This window comes from Orycteropus afer, unplaced genomic scaffold (genome assembly GCF_000298275.1).
Source record: "Orycteropus afer afer isolate SDZICR_OR568_19922 unplaced genomic scaffold, OryAfe1.0 scaffold00462, whole genome shotgun sequence".
NCBI lineage: Eukaryota > Metazoa > Chordata > Mammalia > Tubulidentata > Orycteropodidae > Orycteropus > Orycteropus afer.
Genome location: NW_006922049.1, coordinates 1,214,646 through 1,238,737, shown reverse-complemented (window position 1 = coordinate 1,238,737; position 24,092 = coordinate 1,214,646). Strand labels below are relative to the sequence as shown.

General features: G+C 37.6%; 1 protein-coding gene across 1 annotated transcript in view; it reads right to left on the bottom strand.

Moving 5' to 3' along the window:
• The window catches only part of CFTR (CF transmembrane conductance regulator), a 247,152-nt gene that overhangs the window by 138,814 nt on the left and 84,246 nt on the right, over window positions 1-24,092 (bottom strand). The window contains exons 10-11 of the mRNA XM_007954507.1: window positions 21,079-21,261; window positions 12,848-13,039 (exon numbers count right to left, since the gene is read on the bottom strand). Of these exons, the coding sequence (XP_007952698.1) occupies window positions 12,848-13,039; window positions 21,079-21,261 (375 nt within the window). The remainder of the gene's footprint in view (window positions 1-12,847; window positions 13,040-21,078; window positions 21,262-24,092) is intronic.

The following is a 24,092-nucleotide window of genomic DNA, read 5'->3' as shown; positions in this document are numbered from 1 at the left end:
TGTGGCTTCCAGCCAAACAAAAGACAGGCATATGAACTGAACATTTACCTGAGGTAGATACACTCCTTGGAGAGATCAGTCATGGGAGAATAGAACAGCTGTGTATACACAGGGAGACAGCTCAGGGGGGCAGAGGTGCATGGGAGGGAAGGACACAGGGAAGAAGTAACTATGGGGAGGAAGTGGAAGTGGAGCTGTTGTGTAGTGGGAAATTGCTGTCAATGTCATGAGACAAAGTGTGTGAGCTGCTGAATGGAAAATGAATTTGCTCTATAAACTTTCACCTAAATCACAATAATTTCTTTTAAAAAATTGACTTAATATTAACCCTTGCTAAAAAAAATATGAGATGTAAGGACTTTTAATCATCTTGGAAAAAATTTTTAAAAAAGATTAACCTTTGCTGATAGGTATTGACCAAGTAGATAGAAGAACACGCAAATTCCAATATAATTTTTATTGGCCCAATAAAAGCACAAACAGTATTATTGTGTCTAAATATTGTAGTCTTTTTTGTCACCTAATTAAATTATTAAATATTAATATTTAATAGCAAATTAAATATAAGTACATCACCAATATTAAATTTTTTAATATTTAGCCATATGTATGCTTTTGTGCATGAATTTATAAGGATATCTGTAACTACATTTACTCGCTAATATTGCTATGATTCTGAAGGTGTTTATTTCTGTATGTGTTCAAGTGTGTATTTGTGCTTGAAAACAAATAACTCAAGCTTTTTCAAAAAGAAGAGTGTAGTGATTTAAGGTGTCATAGGGTAAGTGTCCCCAAGGAAAGCAGTTAGAAAAGATATTTGAAAAAAATAAAGAATCCCATTTACCTTATTCTCTACATTAGATATATCTAAATACAGATTTCTAGGTTCTAGATTTCAAAATCTCTAAAATGATCCTTAAAATCTGTGCTTTCAGAAAGCTCCCCAGATGATTTTCATGCTACTGGTCTAAGAACTGGCACTGAGGAATCTGTTAATTCCTTAACTGTCTCCTCTAGGTCTGCCCACCCAAGATGCTGGGACAAATCCAGTCCCTGAAGAGCTCCCTTCTCAATATTTCATTGGTACATGACCCTTCTATTTTGAAGGTGGTCCTGCTCTTGATTTCCTAACACATGTCACTGCTCCCCAGTGACTAAGTTTTCTGCTGTGTAATTCAATTCCTTAAGAAGTGAGCTTCACGGTATCCACCCATCACCTCTCCATCTGAAGGTATTCTCAGATCCCCGCTCTTTCCTTTGGCAGGCTTCCTGCCCCCAGCAGACTACCCCATCTACTTGAACTTCCATATTTTAAATTGGATGTTATGAGGCATCAGGAAGGGGAGGGGAAGAAGATAATTTGAGAGAAGATCTGGACAGAAATGCCAGGTTTAAGTTTCAAATGTGTTGGTGCTGGTGGCTTTCTCACAATACACTTATTTAGGATTATGGTCATTTGAAAGCACTTACATGAAAAATATTCTGTAAATACTTTTCAAAACTATGTCATGGAATTCTCAATACTATGAGTCACAAATCTTAGTTATCATGTTCTTCTCCTTTGCAAATGCTAGATTCAATCTTTATGGCTTAATGATGCTGTTGCCATCATAGTGAAATTAACTCACATAAAGTTCTAACTTAAAGTCAGCGATGCTCCATGGATAAACCATTGGAATCTGAGATAGAGTTTCATTTCTAATCTGCAACAACTTTCACGGGTATAGCACAAAAGGTAAGCAGCCAGAAATTTTGGATTCTATTGCTGGTCGCCCACAATTTATGAGATGTTTATGAGGCAGTTAATCCTTTTCTACCACTTAAAACATCCTCTTTTCTTCTCTTCTGTGGCACCATACTCACCTGGTTTTCTTTCCTTCTAACTCTGTTTCCTCACAGGCCTCCTTTTCTTTGCACATTTCTGAAGTTTAATATTCCTGGGGGATTCTGTCCTCAGTCCAGCCTTCCTTGGTGATATCATGTAGTCCTATGACTTCATTTACAATCTGTAGGCTGAGGACTTTCTTTACAGACTCTAGTCCAGGAATCTTTCCTCAGTTGCAGACCCCACCAACTCCTTTTGGAAGTTCCAGACTCAGCTTAGCATTCCCAAACTAGAACTCTATTTTCCTCCTACAAACCTGTACCACTATCCCCCTAAGTGCCCAGGATAGAACGATGGGCATCATCCTCGTCTCCTCCCCCTTCTCCTCATCCCCCACATCATATAATGGTTTGTCCATCCATTCTACCTTCTAATTATGTCAGAAACAAATTTACTTCTCTATCCTTACTGCCTCCTACCCAGGCCCAGTTGTCATCCTCTTTCATCTGAACCACCTGCAACAGCCAATAGTCTTCCTGCCACCAGCCTTGCCCCTTCTCACATAAGCCATTCTCCATGTTACAGCCAGACATCTTTTAAAATGCAAACCTTATTACATCATGACTCCCATATTTAAAGTCCTTCAGTGAGTTACATGACCCTCAATGTAAAGTTCAATTTCCTTAATATAACATATAAAATCCTTCATTATTTGGCTGTCCTCTCCCTGTTTGGCTCTCACCAAATGCCCCTTCATTTCCACATCCCAGTCTTTCTGCGCTATGTATAGCTTACCAAATGTGCAATGCTTTTTCCTGGCTCCAGGCCCATTTCATTCTAAACCTCAGCCACACTGAACTACCTGTAGCTCCCCTACTATACAATAGTCTCTCTTGGCTCCAAGTATTGTACTTCTGTTCACATTCTAGAAAGATCTCCTGGTTCTTCTTCACTCAGATGACTTCTACTCATTCATCACCTCTCACCTTCGATGTTGCCTCCTCCAGGGAAATCTTCCCTAACCTTCTAAGACCAGATTAAATGTTCGTTCTCCTTCCTTTACATTTACCAACCAATATCATAGAACAGACCAAACTGCACTAGTTTTTATTTGGTCATTTTCTCTGCTAGAATGAAAGCCCCTTGAGGATAGGGGTTGTGTTTGGTTCATCATTATGTCCCCAGGATCTTGTTCAGTCACTATTAAAAGCTTGCATTCATAAATATTTGCTAAATGAAAGAATATCTGCGTCTCTCTCCTCAAGTTGAAAACACTGCAGACAGAGAACCTTGTTGTACTTGCAGGCAATATCCATAGTGACTAACACAGTGATGTACCCATAGTAGGAGCTCAATAAATGTTTGTTGGAATAGGTTTTTTTTAATTTATTAAAAGTGAATCTACGTTAACTAAACCTTGAAATGAAAATTAGGCTTGGTTCTGAATGTTATCATTGGTAATACAAGCGTTGTTTTCAGGGTTTTTGGCTAGGGAACACTTGTTCTCAGAACTTTCAGAAACAAAGATTCCCTGTCTAGGAAGGTTTTATGAACATTTCTCTAAGTGCTACAGAGCTGGAAGACTAGTGACACCCAAGAATCATCTGCAGATGTTAAAAATTAACCAGAGAGTTCTGAGGTCACTTCTAATTCTAAGGTTCTACTAAAGATCAGTGTAAGATCTTCTCTTTATCTCCTTAAATTAGACATCTCTTCAAAATAGAAAACTCTGAGAGTCTAGAGTCCTAATTCTTCAAGAGGAATGAGACATTAGGCATATAGTATGACTTCTACTTTTGAAAACCGATTTTTTTTTTTTTTTACTTTATGTTTTAAATATGAAAGCCAGGTGTAAATGTAAAAGTCTTAATTTCACTATGGAACACCTTTGTCTCCAGCAGTAATAAATATGCTCTCTGCTGTCCTGTTGACTTGCCAAATCTTATTAGGAGGGGCAGTTTAGGGCTATTTTGATGTTATCTAAGAACTTTCATTTGTTAAACTCATAATTAGTTCTCAAATTAGACCCTTAAACCCAAAGACTTAGTCCACACCTGTGAAATGCAGTGTCTTTTCATTTTGACTCCTAGCTCTAGGCAAAGCCGTCACTGGCTAACTGGAAAGTGAGGATTAAATGGACCAATATGTGCAAAGTGCTTAGTACAGCAGAGCTGGCATGTATGTTCTCTCAATAGATCTTAGCAATTGTTTATTTTTAAGTTCCAGGGCTCAGATGAAGTGAAATAACAGTTTAGTTCAGGAAACACTATAGCATTTGTGTTTGGTTCTGGGTCAATAGTTTTGTAAAATAAATGTGCTTGCTTCAAATTACAGTAAATAAGTGGCAGTGCTTTCAAGCTTCTTTAATTATATATCAGTAGGAAATTATGGGTGGCTAAAAGCATGGTCACCTCATGTGGTTTATTCTGGTTTAGGGGACATGGTTCAATGTGTTCCGACTATCTGTTTCAGATGTCCATTATTTCTTGGCTATTGAATGTCAACATTAATTTCTATGACACCTTTTTATTTGCAGTTCTCTCAACTGAGCATTCATGACTTCTACAGGAGTGGTTCAACCTCAACTTCAGTGCAGGTTGGTTTTAGCCAGACCTGAAGATTCAGAAGTGAAGTTCGAATTTAATTAATACTGTGGTATCTCCACAAGGGATTATTTTTCAGAACAGTCACTAGTTCCTTTCATTGCTTACTTCCCTCCCAAGTTTTTCAGACTTCTTGCTAAATTTCCTTCCAATTTTTTTTCCTCTAGTGACTGAAATATGAACACTGTCGACCAGTGGGTAAATAGAAAGTACCAGCAGATTTTGTCTTCCTCAACTTACACTGTAAATATTTTTATTACAATGTATATGTAATAGCTATCCTGACAATTACTTACTGAAGATCATCTTAAACTTAGTTCTAAAAGTATTACAACAACTTTGTGGGACCCGAGTATATTCCTAAGCCCCTGACCTCCTTCTCACACTCCTCACCCCTGTCCCTTACCATGTATGAAAATAAAATCCAAAACCAGGTACTTTTCAAGTTTGGGAGTGAGTCACTGCATAAAGATGGTCTGATTATATGGGAGCCAAGTACTGGCCTCCCTAGAATTCTCCTGTCAGCCATGAGCTGTGTGGTGGGGACTACAGTATTGTTGAAGGACAGGAGGAACAGTGATTCGAAAGCTAAAAGGACAGTGGATTCAGACTTCCAGTGACCTCATATCTGTCAGAACAGAACTGTGCTCCATGGGATAGTCAGTGGCTGGTTTTTCAGAACTCAATCTCCAGCCCTTTCTTCCAAAGTGCTTCTGGATGGACTCAAACTATCAACCTTTGGGCTAGCAGCCAAGCACATTAACTGTTTGCACCACTCGGAGACTTCAAGTAATCTAACTAGGGCCAAATTATATCGATTCTTCTTTTTACGCTAGTAAAATCTCCAGTGCCAGTTACAATAACTATAAATGTTGAACAGGACTCTAAGAATACTTTTGGGATGTTGGAAGGAAAATGAAAGATTAAGTTAATGAGTGCAAGGATGCAAAATGGTCTTTTTTTAAAAAAAAGCTCCATTTGCCAAAGAATCCATTCTATTACAATCTAGATTCAAAGCAGGGTATAGAAAGCGGAATATGGAGATGTTCCTAAATGAGGAAGACTGAAGATGAAGAATCTGAACATGACTTCCTCACTCACAGCTATGCACTGCAAATTATTCTATCAGCATATAACTATCTCCATGCCCTTCCCTGTGATAAAGTCTTTAAGCTGTCCTGCTGAGTGAATAATTTTCAACAACAAACTGAAATCAGAAAACTATGTGAAATATGTTGTGCGTGCCTTTTCCTATCCAAGCAAATTTACACCTACCTGTCCACTCCTATGACACCAAGCATCACTGCATACGTAAGTGCTTTGCAGATATTAGAGGCGAACAAAAACACAAACATGAGGAAGAGAATATTCTGTTCTTCTCCCCCATTCCAAGTCTTAATGTAGCACATTAAGAAACAGATCAACTTTGGCAGTCAAAATGAAAACAGACTGCATCACGAATGTTTGTACTTGGTGATAGGGCAGCATAGAGAATATATTGTAGGATTCTTTCTTTTGCTGCCACCAGCTGCTTAGCTATCAAGGATTCTGTAGCTATCTTGTGTTCCTATCATCAAAACTTCTCTACACATAAAAAATAAAACCTGAATTTCAGTACACAGGCATTATACTGCATTGAGGTTCTCATTGTCCTTTTTCAAAGGTGTGAAGACTTGTTTAACAAAACAAAATACAAAAATGGAACCCTGTAAGTCATAAAAGAGGGGAAACTTCTGATTTGATTGTCAGAAAAGTCTAGCACTTTTAATTACTTTATTTGTTACTCCCAGCAGTAAGTTGCTGCCATGTAATCATCTTATCAGACTCTGAGATGGACGCTTAAGGGAGAACTTTTTCTAAGCAATATTCTCGGAACTGACATGCTCACTTCAAAACACCTCTGAAACTGTCATCCAAAAAGAATTTACCGTTTTGCCTATCAATGTGCTAGGTGGAGTATACCAAAAAAAAAAAAAAGGTTTTAGAGTCACTGTTCTCAAGGAATTTACCATGTGGTTGGGTAGATATAATACAAAGAATTTAGGAGATGCCTGGGTGTTTTTGCCTAAGATGACTGGGAGGCCTAAATCAGTTGCAAAACTCAGCAGGACAGAAAGGAGCAGTAACTCCGGGATTATTTTAAAGGGAAAGTTGAGAGTTTTATTTGACACTTTGGGCAAAGAGGGAAACAAGGTAATTGTACATTAAAAAACAAACTAGAGCCCATTGTCATTATTAACAAGTGTTTATGTAATCCCATCTAGTGGCTTCCTCCATAAGTACTTTGCTAGCAAGACCTCTGATCTCTCTGCCTTGGTCAGTCATCTCAGTTCTCTGTGGTTCACCTCCAAGTCCTACTTCTTAAACCTGTACCATTTCTCCCTGTCCCCTTTCTGAGTCCTGTTGTATAAGGAATCCTAAATCAATATCTTTCCTCTTCCAATTTCTTTAGGAAAAAAATCACTCCTCCATGAAGGGCCATATTCCCTGATACCCTTCCCTATGGATGAAATGGTACATAAAAATGATGTTCCTGATCTGCTCACAATTCCTCTCCTGAACTTTTCTTTCTTCTTGTTCATCATGACGATTATCTGGTTAACTGAAATAGCTTCTTACTGGTCTACTTTTAGTCAGAATAGTAAATAGTACTACTGCTACTAAGAGCTGTTTTAATTTATTAAGTACTTCCCATGTGCCAGAATAAAGCACAAAACTCTATGAGATAAGTAATACCTATACAGATATAGATATAGATACATATATAGATATAGATACACATATATATTAAGGAGCTCTGGTAGCATAGTGCCTAAGGCACTTGACTTCTAACCAGAAGGCTGGTGGTTCAAACCCACCAGCCACTCCTCAGAAGGAAGGTTGGGCAATCCACTTCTGTAGTAATACCACCTCCGAAACCCAAGGAGGGGTGGCTATGAGTCAGATTCAACTCGATGGCACATAACAACAATAACATATATATAATACCTATATACATATATGTTGCAGAGGAGAAGACTCCAATTATAGCAATGTTACATAACTGTCTTTAGTAACCTAACTCTGTCAGATTTCAAAATCTATGTTCTTTCGGCTATCCCATAAATTTTCTAACCCTGCCTTAATTCTGTTCCTCACACAATAGCCAAAGTGATATCTGTAAAATGCAAAGCTGATTGTGTCATTCCCCTGATGAAAGATCTCTAGGACCAAATTCCTGAAACTGGTAGCACATGGCCCTGAATCTTCATTCCTCCCTGCTCACTGTCCCAGTTGCACTCTGATTCTATCAAGATATTGTGGTTCCTTGCACCAGCCGAGTGGTTTCATGTCTCCATCCTCCTACTCATATAGTCTCCTCTGTCTAGAATGTCTTTTCCATATTTCATTCATCTTTCAAGGTGTTCTTTCTTATAAAGTGCATTCTCTGAACTGCCCAAGCAGGATAAAAGTCCCCAGCTGGGTTTCTGTTCTGCCATAAGAGTACTTCTACCTCAATGTGGTCTCTTTATATATACTTCTATCCTACCAGCCTGTCAAGTTCTTCAAGGGAAGAGATGATGAAGTGTTCATTTTGTATCCACCCCATCCCCAGCACAATGTACATGTTTGCCATAACGTAATAGCATAATGAATGTTTGTGGATCTGAAAGGAATAGAGAAAATGGCCAATCCTCATGCCATTTCTGGAGCATGGACCATGTCCCTACACTCCTCACCTTTGGGATCTTATGTCATCTGTTTTCTTCCATTGGATAATTCAACTGTTGTTGGCTGGGTCATGCAGATCAACTACCATATTTATAGATGACCACCACTTTAATTTTCTCTTATAACCACTTTTGTCAACATCAGAATTCATACTGATAACTTCATGATTCTGTGGTTTCATGAATCGCTCCTTCGCCTGAATTACTCCATCCTCCATCTTGTTCCCATAGTAGTCAACCTCTTACAAGACCTGACTATCACAGGAACGTCTCTTACCTCATGCTATCTAGCAGAATTCTCTACCTCAAAGGCAAGTGGAAACAAGCTAATTTTTACTGAAGGGCTACTTTGCAAGATGCTGGGTTAGTCACCTTCTGTATAACCCATTTAGTTTTGCCAACAATTCAATGACCATTTATTTATCACTCTTATACTTCCTCATACTCAGTTAACTCTTTATCTACTTTATTTAGTGCTAATCTTAATCAAGGAGCCCTGGTAGCACAGTGGTCTAGTATTCAGTTGCTAACAAAGTTACTGGTTCAAACCCATCAGCTGCTCTGCAGGAGAAAAATATGACAGTCTGCTTCCATAAAGATTATAGCTTTGGAAACCCTATGCAGCAGTTCTACTCTATTCTTTAGGGCAGCTATGAGTTGGAATTGGCTCTATGGCAACCAGTAAACTTTATCAAAAGTTTCCATTTGGGCCATAAGTTTCATTATTGCTACCCTCAGAACTCCATCATATATTGTTCCATGAAAGGAACCTCTAGGAGAACAGACTATGTCTTATTCAACTTGATATTCCCAGAACCGGAAGGAAGGTTGGGCAATCCTACTTCCGTAGTGATACTGCCTCGGAAACCCAAGGAGGGGTCGCTATGAGTCGGGGGTCGACTCGACGGCACATAACAACAACAACAACAGTAGAGTGTTCAGAAGTTAGTAAATGTTCATTCCATGAAAGAGGAACCCACAACTCCTATATTGAGGTATAAAGAATACAAAAATCCTCACAACTGGACCAATAAGCAGCATCATGATAAATGGAGAAAAGATTGAAGTTGTCAAGGACTTCATATTACTTATTTGAGGTGTAATCCATACTGCAGATTATAGTCTTTAATCTTCATCAGTAAATGCTTCAAGTCATCCTCACTTTCAGCAAGCAAAGTTGCGTTGTCTGCATATCACCGGCTGTTAATGAGCCTCCCTCCAATCCAGATGCCATGTTCTTCTTCATATAGTCCAGCTTCTTGGACTATTTGCTCAGCATACAGATTGAATAAGTATTTCTTCTTCATATAGTCCAGCTTCTTGGACTATTTGCTCAGCATACAGATTGAATAAGTATGGTGAAAGGATACAAGGCTGACACACTCTCTTCCTGATTTTAAACCATACAATATCCCTTGTTCTTTTGGAATGACAGTCTCTTGGTCTATATTCAAGCTATATTCAAGGCAAAAATAAAGTTCACAAGAAAACTTCCCAAAATTATCTACTATTAAATAGGACCCATGATATATCTTGACCACTTTTGCATTCTATTGCCATGCTAGACAAATATCTGTATTCTAGAATCACTCAGATTTTTTTTTTGGTAACAAATCCACTGTCTGTTTCAACCCCCTTTTTCAGGACAGCTTTCATTTTCATTTTGCTTTCAGAGTATGTAGAAAACAAGAGAATTAGGGCTTTAAAAAACCACAGTACAGAGTCACGTGTCCAAGTATATGCCTTCTTTGTAGGAACTGTGGTTTCTGTCTACCTCACAATTAGCTTTTTCTATTTTTTCATGCACTGTATTTTAAGCTTCACATTATTCCAACAGCAATTTTTTTTTCTAAAAATTTCAAAGGAACGAAAATAGTGCCAGATGCCATCTATTGAAGATAATAAATTTAAATTCAGGCAATATTGCTGAAAAACCTCATAATAATATTTTCTCTGCCCTAATATTTACATCAATAATAATTGAACTTTTACCATACAATTTATGTATTAAATAGCATGAAATTGATGTTAAAAGCAAATGCAAATGCAAAGAGCATACTGACTTCACCTGAAATACCTTATGTAATTTCCAGATAATTATCTCTTTCCCCAATATTCTTGTGAAATGATTCAACAGCATTATCTTCATTTTGTTTCAGAGAACTCCAGACACTAGTGTTTTATGGTTATATATTCAAGGACTGAGGCTGAGATACAATCACAATTTTCTCTGTGATTCTCTACTGGCAGGTCAATATTCATTTTATATGGTGTTATTAAAATTATTAAAATCCTTCTATATAATTTTCAGAATATCTTTAAGAATGCATGCCATACAAATATGCGTTCAGGGTATTTGTCTCACTAATGAGTGAACAAAATTCTCACTATGTTCATAAAGAGTTTTTATTGTAACTAAACCAGCCACTTTACTTTTTATTGTAACTAAATCAGAATAGACTTGATTCTTTGAACACCAATGACCAAAATCCAGAGGAATTGTGAATGACATCAACAATATCATCCATGAAGAAAGCAAAAGGTCATTAAAAGGACAGGAAATGAAGAAAAGACCAAAATGGATGTCAGAAAAGACTCTGAAAGTTGCCCTTGAACAGAGAATAGCTAAAGCTAAAGCAGATGGAAGAATCAACAAGATAAAAGAGCTGAACAGAAGATTTCAAAGAACAGCTCAAGAAGATAAAGTCAATTATTATAATGAAATATGCAAAGACCTGGAGTTAGAAAACCAAAAGGGAAGAATATGCTCAGCATTTCTCAAGCTGAAAGAACTGAGGAAAATATTTAAGCCTCATGCAATATTGAAAGATTCCATGGGAAATATATTGAATGATGCAGGAAACATCAAAAGAAGATGGAAGGAATACACAGAGTCACTATGCTAAAAAGAAATGGTAGATGATTATCCATTTCAGGAGGTGGCATATGGTCAAGAACCATTGGTATTGAAGGAAGAAGTCTAAGATGTACTGAAGGAATTGGCAAAAAACAAGGATCTGGAAATTGATAGAAAACCCATTGAGATGTTTCAACAAATGGATGTTGCCCTGGAGGCACTCACTCAGCTAAGCCAAGAGATTTGGATGACAGCTACCTGGCCAACTGTTTGGAAGAGTTCCATATTTTTACCCATTCCAAAGAAAAGTGCTCCCACAGAATGCGAAAATTATCGAACACTAACATTGATATCACATGTAAGTAAAATCTTACTGAAGATAATTGAAAAATGGTTGCAGCAGTATATTGGCAGAGAACTTCCAGAAATGCAAGCTGGATTCAGAAGGTGTGGACATGGAGCAAGGGATATCACAGTTAATGTCAGATGGATCTTGGCTCAAAGCAAATACCAGAAAGTTGTTTACTTGTGTTTTATTGATTATGCAAAGGCATTCAATTGTGTGGATCATAACAAATTGTGGATGACATTGAGAAGAATGGGAACTCCAGAACCCTTAATTGTACTCATGAGGAGCCTGTACATAGACTAGGAGGCTATTGTTTGAGCAGAGCAAGGGGATACTGCATGGTTTAAACTCAGGAAGGGAGTGTGTCAGGGTTGTATCCTTTCACCATATTTATTCAATCTGTATGCTGAGAAAATAATCTGAGAAGCTGGACTATATGAAGAAGAATGTGGCATCAGGATTTGAGGAAGTCTCATTAAAAACCTGAGATAGGTAGAAGACACAATTTTGCTTGCTGAAAGTGAGGATGACTTGGAGCACTTACTGATGAAGATTAAAGACTACAGTCTGCAGTATGGATTACACCTCGATATAAAGAAAACAAAAATCCTCACAATTGGACCAATAAGCAGCATCACAATAAATGGAGAAAAGACTGAAGTTGTGAAAGAATTCATATTATTTGGTTCTACAATCCACACCAATGGAAGCAGCAGTCAAGACATCAAGACATATTGCATTGGGCAAATCTATTGCAAAAGACCCCTTTCAAGTGCTGAAGAGTGAAGATATTTCCTTGAAGACTAAGATGTATATGCCTGACCCAAACCATGGTATTTTCAATCACCTCATATGCATGTGAGAGCTGGACAATGAATAAGGAAGACTAAAGAAGAATTGATGCTTTTGAGTTGTGGTGCTGGTGAAGAATACTGAAAGTACCATGGACTGCTAAAAGAACTAACAAATCTGTCCTGGAGGAAGTGCAGCCAGAATTCTTTCTGCAATCAAGAATGGGCAGACTTTGTTTCACCTATTTGGTCATGTTGTCAGAAGGGACCACTCTCTGGAGAAGGATCTCATGCTTGGTAGGGTGGAAGGTCAACAAAAGAGAAGAAGGCCCTCAATGAGATGGATGGACATGGTGGCTGCAGCAATGGGCTCAGGTATAGTAGGGATTGTGAGGCTGGTACAGGACCAGGCAGTGTCTCGTTCTGTGTGCATAAGGTCACTATGAGTCAGAAATGACTCGACAACACATAGCAATACCAACAAACCACCCAGTTGTTTAGAAAACAAATTATATCTATTTTATTGTATTTTCAAGCTTTTGGAAAGCAGGACCATGTATTTTATTCTCTGATTAACCACAGCAGTTTACCCACAGAGGAAACTTGATTAATATGTATAGACTGACTGATTGATTGAAAAAGCAATTAAATATATAATGTAAATACTTCCATAGCTTCATAGGCATTAGAAATTTTTCACACACTTGCTTACCTCTTCTAGTTGGCAGGCTTTGATGACACTCCTATATCTATACTCATCATAGGAAACACCAAAGATGATATTTTCTTTAAGGGTGCCAGGCATGATCCAGGAGAACTGAGAGCAGAATGAAATTCTTCCACTGTGCTTAATTTTACCTTCTGAGGGCTCCAGTTCTCCCATAATCATCATTAGAAGTGAAGTCTGGAAAGAAAAAATATCATTATTAAATCATTTGATCGAATCACTCACAGGATTCACTTGCCTCAAGACATCATTCTAAACAAAGGTATCCTGATTTTAAAGATTCTGCTAACCCATTTGGTTCAAAATTTATTAACCATTTTCTGTTCCAGGTAGTCTGCTATGCAATAAAGAAACAAGTAGGGAATAAAAGAGACAATTACAATAGAGTGTGTTAAGGACTATGATAGAGATTCATAGAGAAAAAGCACTTAATTCCAATTGTTGGGGTAGGTTTGGAAGAGGTCAGACATAGTTTACTAACAGCTAATAATTGTTTAGGGCTTGCTCTGTGTGGGGCACTGGTCTGTTTGCTTTAGCTGTGTTAATTTATTTAATGCTGACAGTGACCCTATGAGATGGACTCATTATTATCCCCATCTCATAAAGAAATTAGGTAAAAAGAGTAACTGTGACACTATCTTGTAGATACAGATGGACTCACCAAAGGAGACTATGTGCAGTGAGATGAGAGTAAGATTCCAAACCCCAGGGAACATCAACAACTGATCTGAGGAAAAGTGAAGGAGAAAGCGTGATTCAAAAGAGCGAGGAAAAGTGGGAGACAGTTATACCAGGGAAGGCAAGAAAGAGAGAGTTTCCGGAAGGAAGGAGAAGTGAGAAAGGAATGAAAGTAAAAGGAGAATAACGACCAAACTTGTCTACTGCATTAAGATGTCATTGATAACAGTTTGGTGGAATTAAGGGGATTGAAATCTTTTGGGGAATTGAAGAGGAAATAAAAGAGCTAAGGAAAGAATGAACAGATTATTCATTTAGAAAACATAGCTAAGAAAGAATTTTAAAATATAGATTTCCTAACTCATGGATCACAGTAAATCTTACTAAAAATTTTACTAGTATCCCTTAATGAAATTGACTATGTAAGTCAACACCTTACCCTTTTGTTCCTGGAAATCATTTTAAACCAAAAAATAGAACGAATAAATAAATAAATTCTAATTTCATTAAAAATAGGAGAAAGATATAACCTGTAGAGTCTTAAATAGATATAAATCCTTTGCCATTGAGTCAAGCCCAACTCATAGCAACCTACAGAACAGAGTAGAATTGTCCTATGAGTTTTCCAAGGCTGTAATTTTTAGAGAAGCAGATTGCCACCTCTTTCTCCTGGGGACTGACTGGCAGGTTTGAACCAGCAACGTGAAAACCAATGAGATTATGAAGAACACAAATAATGGCGAAGCCCAAGTGCAGATGTCCATAGGTACTAACACAAAGACTCTCTCAAAAGGTGAGAGGCTCACTCCAAAGTCTGCAACAATGAACACAGGGATGGAGATGAGCTAAGCAGGTCACAAAAGACCTTATGAACAAAATTTGAGCCAAAGAAACAAAGGAAGTGCTATACAAATAATTACACAGATGATCCCAATTTGCAGAAGGATACTGTCTCTGTGACAGAAAGCAAGAATAGAGCTGGAAAGTATGGAAGGTCTCCCCCAGCCCATCTGTCTAGGAATCTGTAAATAACTAATCCAGGAAAATCTGATATTTAACTCCTTAAAATATAAATAATAAAAGTTGCATGATACCAAAATAAAGAAACTATAAAGGGAAAAAAAGAAAGAAAGAAAACCCAAAAAACAGACACAGAACTAAGAGAAAAAAATGGCCAAATAACAGGAGGAGTTTAAACACAAACTGGCATAACTCAAGAAAGTAAAAGGAAATAATAAAACAGAAATGAAGACGAAATTTGGACAAGCCACAAAGGAGAGTTGTTGTTATATACCATTGATTCCGACTCATTGTGACCACATGTAACAAAGAGGAGTGCCTTTCTAGGTGTTTGTTTTTGAGAAATTATTTTATTGAATTTTACGTGAAAGTTTACATAACAAATTGGTTCTATTTAACAATTTTTATATAAATTGTTCCATGACATTGGTTACAATTTCCACAGTATGTCAGCATTCTCACTATTTCCATTCTGTTTGTTCTGTTCCCACTGATCTAGCTTCCCTACTCCGCTGTGCCTTCCCTTCTTTGCTTTTGGGTAAATGTTGACCATATGGTCTCATGTAGTTGATTGTTTAAAGAAGCACATTACTCACAGGTGAAACTGTTTATTTTACAAGCCAATCTATTATTTGCTGGAAAGGTGACCTCCAGAAGTAGCTTCAGTGCCATGTTCAAAGGGTATGTCAGGGCAATAGTTACAGGGGTTCCTATTGGTCCAGAATTTGAATTTTGTTCTAGATTTTTCTCCCATTCTATCCAGTATCTTCTATTATGCCCCACCTCATAGGGTTTTTTTTTAGGCTGTAATCTTTAAGGAAGGAACTCTGGTGGTGCACTGGTTAAGTGCTCGGGTGCTAACTGAAAGGTCGGCAATTTGAACCCACCAGTCACTCCGCAGGTAGAAGATGTGTCAGACACTATCAGAAGGTGAGACAGGTAGACGTATCCACAAGCCCAGGAACTCCACGAATGGCTAGCTAGAGAAGTTGAGAAAAGAATTTCCCACAGAGCCAACAGAGAGAGCTTTCCTCTGGATGTGGTGTCCTAAATTTGGATTTTTACCCTTTTGAACTATGAGATGTTCTCCCTGGTGGCACAAAGGGTTAAGTGCTCAACTGCTAGCCAAAAGTTGGCAGTTCAAACCCACCATGGTGATCTGCTTCCAAAAGTTCACAGCATTGAAAATCCTATGGAACAGTTTGAGTTTGTTTATATGGGGTCACCATGAGTCAGAATCAACTTGATATCAACTCACAATGACAACAAACTGTGAGAAAATAAATTTCTGTCCTTTAAAACCACCCATTTGTGGTATTTCTGTTACAGCAGCACTAAGAATGAAAGAAAAAGGCCCTTTATGATCTGGCTTCCTTTCTCTTCTCTGACAGCTCTCCTTCTGCCCTCCCTTGGCTCCTTCTGTGCCATCCCCATTGGCCTCCTTGCCTTCTTTGAACCAGCCAGGCACGGTCCCACTCATGGCTTCACCTGCTGCACCCTCTGCCTGAAAGACTCTTGCCCCAGATGTCCACATGGCTTAATCTCTCATCTCCTTCAAGTGTTTGCTCAAAGGTTACCTTTCAGAGGTCTTCCCTATTGCACTATTTAAAAATCACACCCCTGCCACCCATCCTTCTCTGTTTTATTTGTCTTCATGGTATTTATTACCAAGTGGTATCCCATATCTTCTTTTCTTTATTCATTGTCTGTCATCCTGCACTAGGATGTGAGATCTTTGGAGTGAGTGTGAAAGTACGTTTGTTGTGGGTTTTGATATCTTCAGAGCCCAGGAGGGTGCCTGGCACAAAGTAGTTACTCAAGAAATATTTGTTAAATGACGATTGATATTGTAATTACTTAATAATTCAATTTTATTACAATGCATTACCTTAAATTACATTATGAGGATTGAATAATTTAAACCAAAGTATAGCTGGTACATAAATAAGCAGACAAACGAATGGAATAGAAAGTACAAAATTAGATCCAAATACATAAACAAATCCAAATACATAAATACATAAGTTGGCATCTAAAATCAGAAAGGGAAAGATTCAATAAATGGTGTTGGACAACTATAAAGCTCAAAATATTATTGACATCTCACACCATATGGCTCATGGATTTCAAATAGGTCAAAAAAGTAAATGCAAAACAAGAAACCATAAAATACTTAAAGGAAACACTAGAGGATGCCTAAAAAGAATCCAAAACAAACTGTGGAGTGAGAAGGGCCTTTTGATACAAAATCCACCATAAAATAAAAGATAAAAGTAAACCACATTGAAAAAACAAATTCTGCATAGAAACCAATGACAAACTGAGGTAGATATTTGTCACTTATATCACAAAAAGGGGTAATTTTCCTGTACATAAAGTGACCCTAAAATCAAAAAAAGAAACCACCTACCATACCATAGAAAAGTATACAGAGTATTTTGGTGAAATGTACAGATACTCACCGAAAAAGAAAATGTAAGTGGTCTTTAAACATACGAAAAGATGCTCTACTCATAATAAAAGAGATGGATAGTTAAAATATTCTGACACATCATTTTCCCCTATAAGATTGGAAATACTTCAACAGTTAGATAATATGTTGATGACACTCATACCGATTATATGGCAGGAGTATAAACAGGCAGTCTTTAGGGAGGGAAGTTTGGCAATATGTATCAAAATTACAAATACACAAATACTCTACCTTAGAAATTCCACTTTTAGGAAGCTATCCTAGTGATGCACTTGCAGACACGCTAAATGGCATGTGTACATGATTTTTTTATAGCATCATTGTTTGTGTTAGCAAAGTACTGGATAAACCCCAAATGTCAATCAATAGGTGACTCGTTACAGTACAGAATATCCATTCACATATTGGAACACTAGGCAGCTGCAGCAATAGGCTTAAACATAGCAACGATTGTGAGGATTGTGAAGGAATGAGCAATGTTTCGTTCTATTGTACGTAGAGTCACTATGAGTCGGAATCGACTTGATGGCAGTGAACTTGGTTTTTGGTTTATCACTAAACTATATTAAGGATGCCTGGTGGTGTAAACGTTAAGTGTTTGGCTGTTAATTGAAAGATTGGCTGTTTGAACCTACTTGGCATAATGGGTAAGACATTTGGCTGCTAACCAGGTCAGTGGTTCAAACCCACCAGCTACTCCACAAGTGGAAGATGAGGCAAAGGACTCATCTTTTGTATTAAAGATTTACAGCCTTGGAAACCCAATCAGGGTTGCTATGAGTCAGAATTGACTTGATAGTCTGTGTTTTTTGTTGTTTTTCTTTTGTTTTTTAGTGGCTTCACAGGAGGAAGATCTGCCAAAAAGTTTCCATAAAGATTGTAGCCTAGGAAACCCAATGGGACAGCTCCACTCTGTCACATGAAGATGTTATGAGTTGAAATAAACTCAACAGCACACAATAACAACAAATTATATTAGGAGGAAAGCAATAGTCATCTTTGCACTATCTATTTCAGTAGATGTTATCATCCATATTGTATGGAAAAAATAAGAACTATCTTACTTTTATGTAAAATCCTTTGTATAAAAGTTAAAAACTAGATATGCGACTTTCATATATCACAGCTTCATGAATTCACACATGGTGTGGATTTTATACCCAGGTGCAATACATACACTTATATAGTGATTATATTCAATGATGCTTTCATTTGACTTTGTATTTCTCAAATTACCAAACTTAGACAAAACTCTTCACAGACATCTGTAACTTATTTTTAAAATAAGCAAAAACAAGAGCTAATAGATTATCCCACACATCCTGATGTTCAATTAGAAAAAATGTTGTATTTCTTCATTTAACATTATATTCCAGACATCCTTCAGAGAGAAACTTTAACATCCCTTTTACTGGCTGAATAATATGCCATTATATGTTGATATGGGGGAGCTCTGGTAGCATAGTGCCTAAGGCATTTGACTGCTAACCAGAAGGCTGGCGGTTCAAACCCACCAGCCACTCTTCAGAAGGAAGGTTAGGCAATCCTACTTCCATAGTGATACTGCCTCGGAAACCCAAGGAGGGGTCGCTATGAGTCGGGCCGACTCCATGGCAAATAACAACAACAACAACAACATGTTGATATTACTGTTAGGGGCCATTGAGACCCTATCAGACAGAGAAGAACAGTCTCATTGAGCATTGCAGGCCGTAATCTTTATGGGAGCAGATCATCAGTTCTTTCCCTAAGAAGCTACTGGGTAGGTTCATACCATCAACTATTCAGTTCACAGCCAAGCACTTAACCATTGTGCCATCAGTGTTCCTTCATAGAAGGAACAAAATTTATTTAAACAACTCCAATTATTAGACAGTCAGGGTTTTTTACCCAATTTTTCACTATTGAAAACAGTGTTTTAATGAATAGTTTTATATCCGGTTTGTGTACACATATTAGGACAATACCATAGTAACTCACTGCCGTCGAGTCAGATCCGACTCATAGCAACCCCTCCTTGGGTTTCTGAGGCAGTATCACTACAGAAGTAGATTGCCCAACCTTCCTTCTGAGGAGTGGCTGGTGAGGAAAATACCATACAAATAGAAAATTTCTTAGGTTATTTTTAAGACTTTTGATACAAATAACCAAATTGAATAGCATGAGAATTAACTTAAAATATTAATATTTTCTTATTCCCTCTTACATTTTAGTTTGATCTGTTGTCTAATAAAATGATAAAATGTTCCATTCTTCATACTAAGAAAAGGCATCTCCTAGATACAAATTTAGTTGGCAAATTCTGTTTCTGAAGGACTTAATTACTCCTCAGGAAACATTGCCTTCATCTGCCTCTGTTTTCAGAGCTGCTTCCCACAGTACACGATCACAACTCTAGCCAGCAATTACCTGCTCATCAATTCTTAATAGAACTGCCTGAAATTTAATTACTCATAAGGCTTGCAATTTGTAATTCCAAAGCTATTTTGCACATCTTTCATAAAATTCATTTTAAAGCATGAACACAGAATTAATTTTTAAACTTCAATGTAACACAATTACTATCCTCTCACAAGTAAATATCTTTATTTAAATAACATGTAAATAACTTGCTTGGTAGCAACTCTTCCTATGTTATAATTTTCTTTTAATCATGAAAACTACCGATAACATACAAAAAAAAATACATGGAAAAAAAATGACACAATAAGTAGGAAAATGCTTTTTTAAGAAGATTCACAAAGAGTACTTTATTTTAAAGGTGTTTCAGGTGTAAGGAAACGTTAGCTAGAGTGAGCACTGAGAAAAGTCTATTGTGAGCATTGCAGACACCAGATTCAGTGATTAGAAAATTCCCGCAGTATTTTGCTTCCCAAGTCTAAGACTAAATTCTTCAAAATATGGTTCTCCATGTTAGATATTAATTTTTAAAACTGCATTTCAAGGGTCTTCTTATTTTCTATTTTTATGTACATTTTTATCTTACATAGCACTCCTTTGATCTTTTTTGTCTTTATGATGTGTGGGATTTAATTCTAGAATGTATCTTGAAAAGTATCAGGAAGCCACTGAACTTTTTCTTGGATTTCTAGAAAGTCCAACAGATAAAATAACAGTCAAATGGAAAAAAGGATCTATTTTTATAGAAATTTTGTTATGGGATCTATTCTTATAGCAAATATCTGTCAACTGTAAAGCCCATGCCAATGTCAGGAAGCCCACTCCTATCTGTGATTCGGTCCCTTCATGCCTTTTAAATTTAATTCCTGGATAGTTGAAGAGAGTAAAGTTTATCATCCTCTGAATGATAGCTCAGATGCTTTAAAAATCATTATAAAGCTACTGCTTAATCATCTCTTCTCCTGACAACAAAGTCTGACCTTTGGGCCATTTTCTTGTTTCTAACCTATAAGGATGTATTTCCAAGTATCTCAAGGTTTATAAGTCTCTGTACATATGGAATAGGGCTGAGGGAGTGGGGGAGAGGAGGCTGACTAGAACTCAATAAATTAATATTCCTATGTATTTCCCTCAAAAACCTATCCCTCTCAATAAGTTTTCTTCAAATCTTAGCCCATTTTCCAAAATTCTAATGTCAATAAAAAGGGGACCTTTTGCTTATGTGGTTACTGAGGTAAGAAATCTAAGTTATGATTTTCCTAGTCCAGCTCAGAAAATATGTGCATCAAAGACTGCTAAAAATGGATGGTTCATTTGTTCAGTAAAGTTATTGAATACCTACCATGGGCAAAAATGAACAGTTCAATTGTTGAACGAAGTTATTGCGTGCTCACCATGTGCATGGCATTCTGTTAAGTACAGTGCAAGATAAAAAGATGCAGAAGAAAAGTCATTGAAAATAATATGAGGAAATAAAGAGCTAGAGGAAACCATCGGTGGAACAGTTTATATAATTTAAAAAAAAAAAAAAACTATATCCAAAGATTTCTCCAAAATAGCTTCCTACACTACAAACACCCCTAAAAAATAAAGGAGAAATGCATGACAAATCAAGTACTTAATGATGGGAAATGAAATAGACAACCTTGCCTGCTCCAGTAGATCCAGCAACCGCCAACAACTGTCCTCTTTCTATGCTGAAACTGATGTCTTTCAGGACAGGAGTACCAAAAAGTGAGAAATTACTGAAGTAGAGGCCGTTATCACCACTGGAGACTTCTCCATTGTTATTATTTTGTTTTGCTTTCTCAAATAATTCTCCACATCCCTGAAAAGGATACAGAAGAAAAGATAGATATTTTTGATATTCGTTTTACCTATGATTAATTTCATAGTAATGGCCTGTGAACCATACTTTATAGCATGAAATTATAGCACACATGATTTCTAGAGCACATAATTCAAATTATTTGAAAATAATAATCATAGCATTCCATGGAGACATAATTTCTCTTTCTCAGATCTTTGTCCACCATCAAATTCAATAATGATTTAACCAACATATATATTACACATCTTCTCCTATATGCTGACTACACAAATGTTACTATTTAATCCTAGAAAAATATATGAGGCAGATAACCACTCTGATTGGGATCAGAATAGAAGATCCTGGAAAGGCTGGGAGAAAAATGCAGAACAAAATTCAAAATCATAAAATAGACCAGATTTACCAGTCTGATAGCGAATGGTGAAACCCCCAAGACTATGACCCTTAGACATCCTTCAAACCTGGCACTGAATCTACCCCCCAGTGATCACTTTTTATCTGAACAATAAACTAAGGCCTATAAAGTGAGCAAACCACACCTGCGAGGAACGTACTCCTCAGAACAATCAACCATAGGAGACCAAAATGTCTGTATTTGCCCAGAAACAAAGTTCAGAAGGCAGGAAGAGGCAGGAAGATGGGCAAATGGAAACAGGGACCCTAGGGAAGAAGTGGGAAGAGGCCTGTTACATTGGGGTGGACTGTAACTAATGTTAATGAAACAAAATGTGTATAAATTGTTGAATGGGAAACTAATGTTCTGTAAACTTTCATCCAAACAATGATAAAATGCTCAAAAATAAAAAATACATATGAGGTAGATACTATAATCTCTATCTTTCAAAGCTACAGACTCAGATAGACTAAATGACTAAAATCACATAATTAATAGGCCATAGAATGGGATTACCATCCACATCTGATACTATCACACTGATAGCATCTTCCTCTGTGAAGCCTAAATCATATCTATTAGAACTTAGTGTTGAGTATAAGTGTGATAAGATTACCAGATGGGTCAAATGAATTCCATTAAGTCCCTACCAAAAACCAAACTGAGTGCCATCAAGTTGACTCCAACTCATAGCAACCCCTCCTTGGGTTTCCAAGGCAGTATCTCTATGGAAGTAGGTTACTCAGTCTTTCTTCCAAGGAATGGCTGGTGGGTTTGAACCACCAGCCCTCTGGTTAGCAGTTAAATGCCTCAGGCACTATGCCACCAGAGCTCCCTGAGTCCCTTTGTTGTTTGTTTGTTGTTGTTAGGTGCCATTGAGTCGGACCCTACTCATAGCGACCCCTCCTTGGGTTTCCGAGGCAGTATCACTGCGGAAGTAGCTTGCCCCATCTTCCTTCCAAGGAGTAGCTGGTGGGTTTGAACTGCCAGCCTTCTGGTTATCAGGCAAGTGCCTTAGCCACTATGCTACCAGAGCTCCCCACTGAGTCCCTAGGTGGTATAAAAAAAATTGTGCTGGACTGCTAACCTAAAGGTTGGTAGTTCAAATCCACCCAGCAATATCATGGAAGAAAAGCCCTGGCAATCTGCTTCCACTAAGATTATTGCCAAGAAATCCCTAAGAAGCAATCCTATTTTGTAACACATGGGATTGCCATGAATCAGAATTGACTAGACAGCAACTAAGAGAAGCTGGGGAGAAGGAATTCCCTTCTGAAAACTGCCAACCTCTCTGTTGCCACCATGGAAAGCTTTAGGGTAGTTGGTCATCTTCAAACCAAAGTAAGCAGCCCCTATGTTACTAAACATTATCCAGGAAGGATTTGGAGCTCATTTTAAGGGAATCCATTTCCAGACCCTCAACTTCTAAATGCACTCTTTCCTAGAATCAGTCTGCTTGAGAACTTGCCTGCTGTCTGTCATTTCTCCTTCCCCATTTCCTCTCAATCTGTAGAAAAGGTTTTTGGAGTCAGAAATGTAGGCTGACATTTTAGCTCTGCCCTAATTAGTTGTGTAAGCTTGTTCTTGTTCCACAAACTCTCTAAGCCTCAGCTTCCTAATATGTAAATGGAAATGAAACCTATTTACAAGGTTGGCATGCAAAATGAGTCAGCCCCCTAATACATAAAGTGCAATGAGATTACATACTCACAGGTTCAGACTGAGGAAGGAATTATATATAAAATTCACCAAGGATTTGCTTCTTGGGTTATCAGGTGGATGGCAATGCCATCAAACAAGATGGCAAATACACTAGATGGGGGAGGGGGTGTGCTGGTTATGATGCTTTGGAAGTGAGGAATATGAAGTGCATAAGGAACATCCAGAAAAATATGTGTATGAAGTTCAGGAAAGAAACCAGAGTCAGAGATTTGCTTTTGAGAGTCATCAGTATATTGGCATCAGCTGAGTCTGGATGAGGTCACCCACAGAGATCATGAAATGCTAGTGGGAGGCCCAGGTGGGAACCCAGAGTCTCATGGCTATGAAAGTGGCAGGCAAGGCAGATACAGAAGTTATGGTCTGAGGATAAAATTATCTGGAGACTGAACTAAAACTTAGTTCACTGAAACTGAGAGAAGCTGGAGGGATTCATGCATGACCATGGCCTCTATTGTCTCTGCACATGATGGAGAGCAAGGCCATCTTTTAAGAAGGAGCAATTGCTGGGAAAGCCTGATAAAGAAAAATGGGAAAGATTTCAAATGGTTTTCAGGGAGATGGAAAAGGGAATTGACTAAGGACAAGTAAACAGATTTCTCAAAAAAGTTATAGGCCCTATTGAGGTTGAAACAGTAAATGTGTAAAATTTACAAGTAGAGAGTGTGTGATTTTCCCCAGTAGCATGAGCTCCCCATCAGTTCCCTTGCCAGAG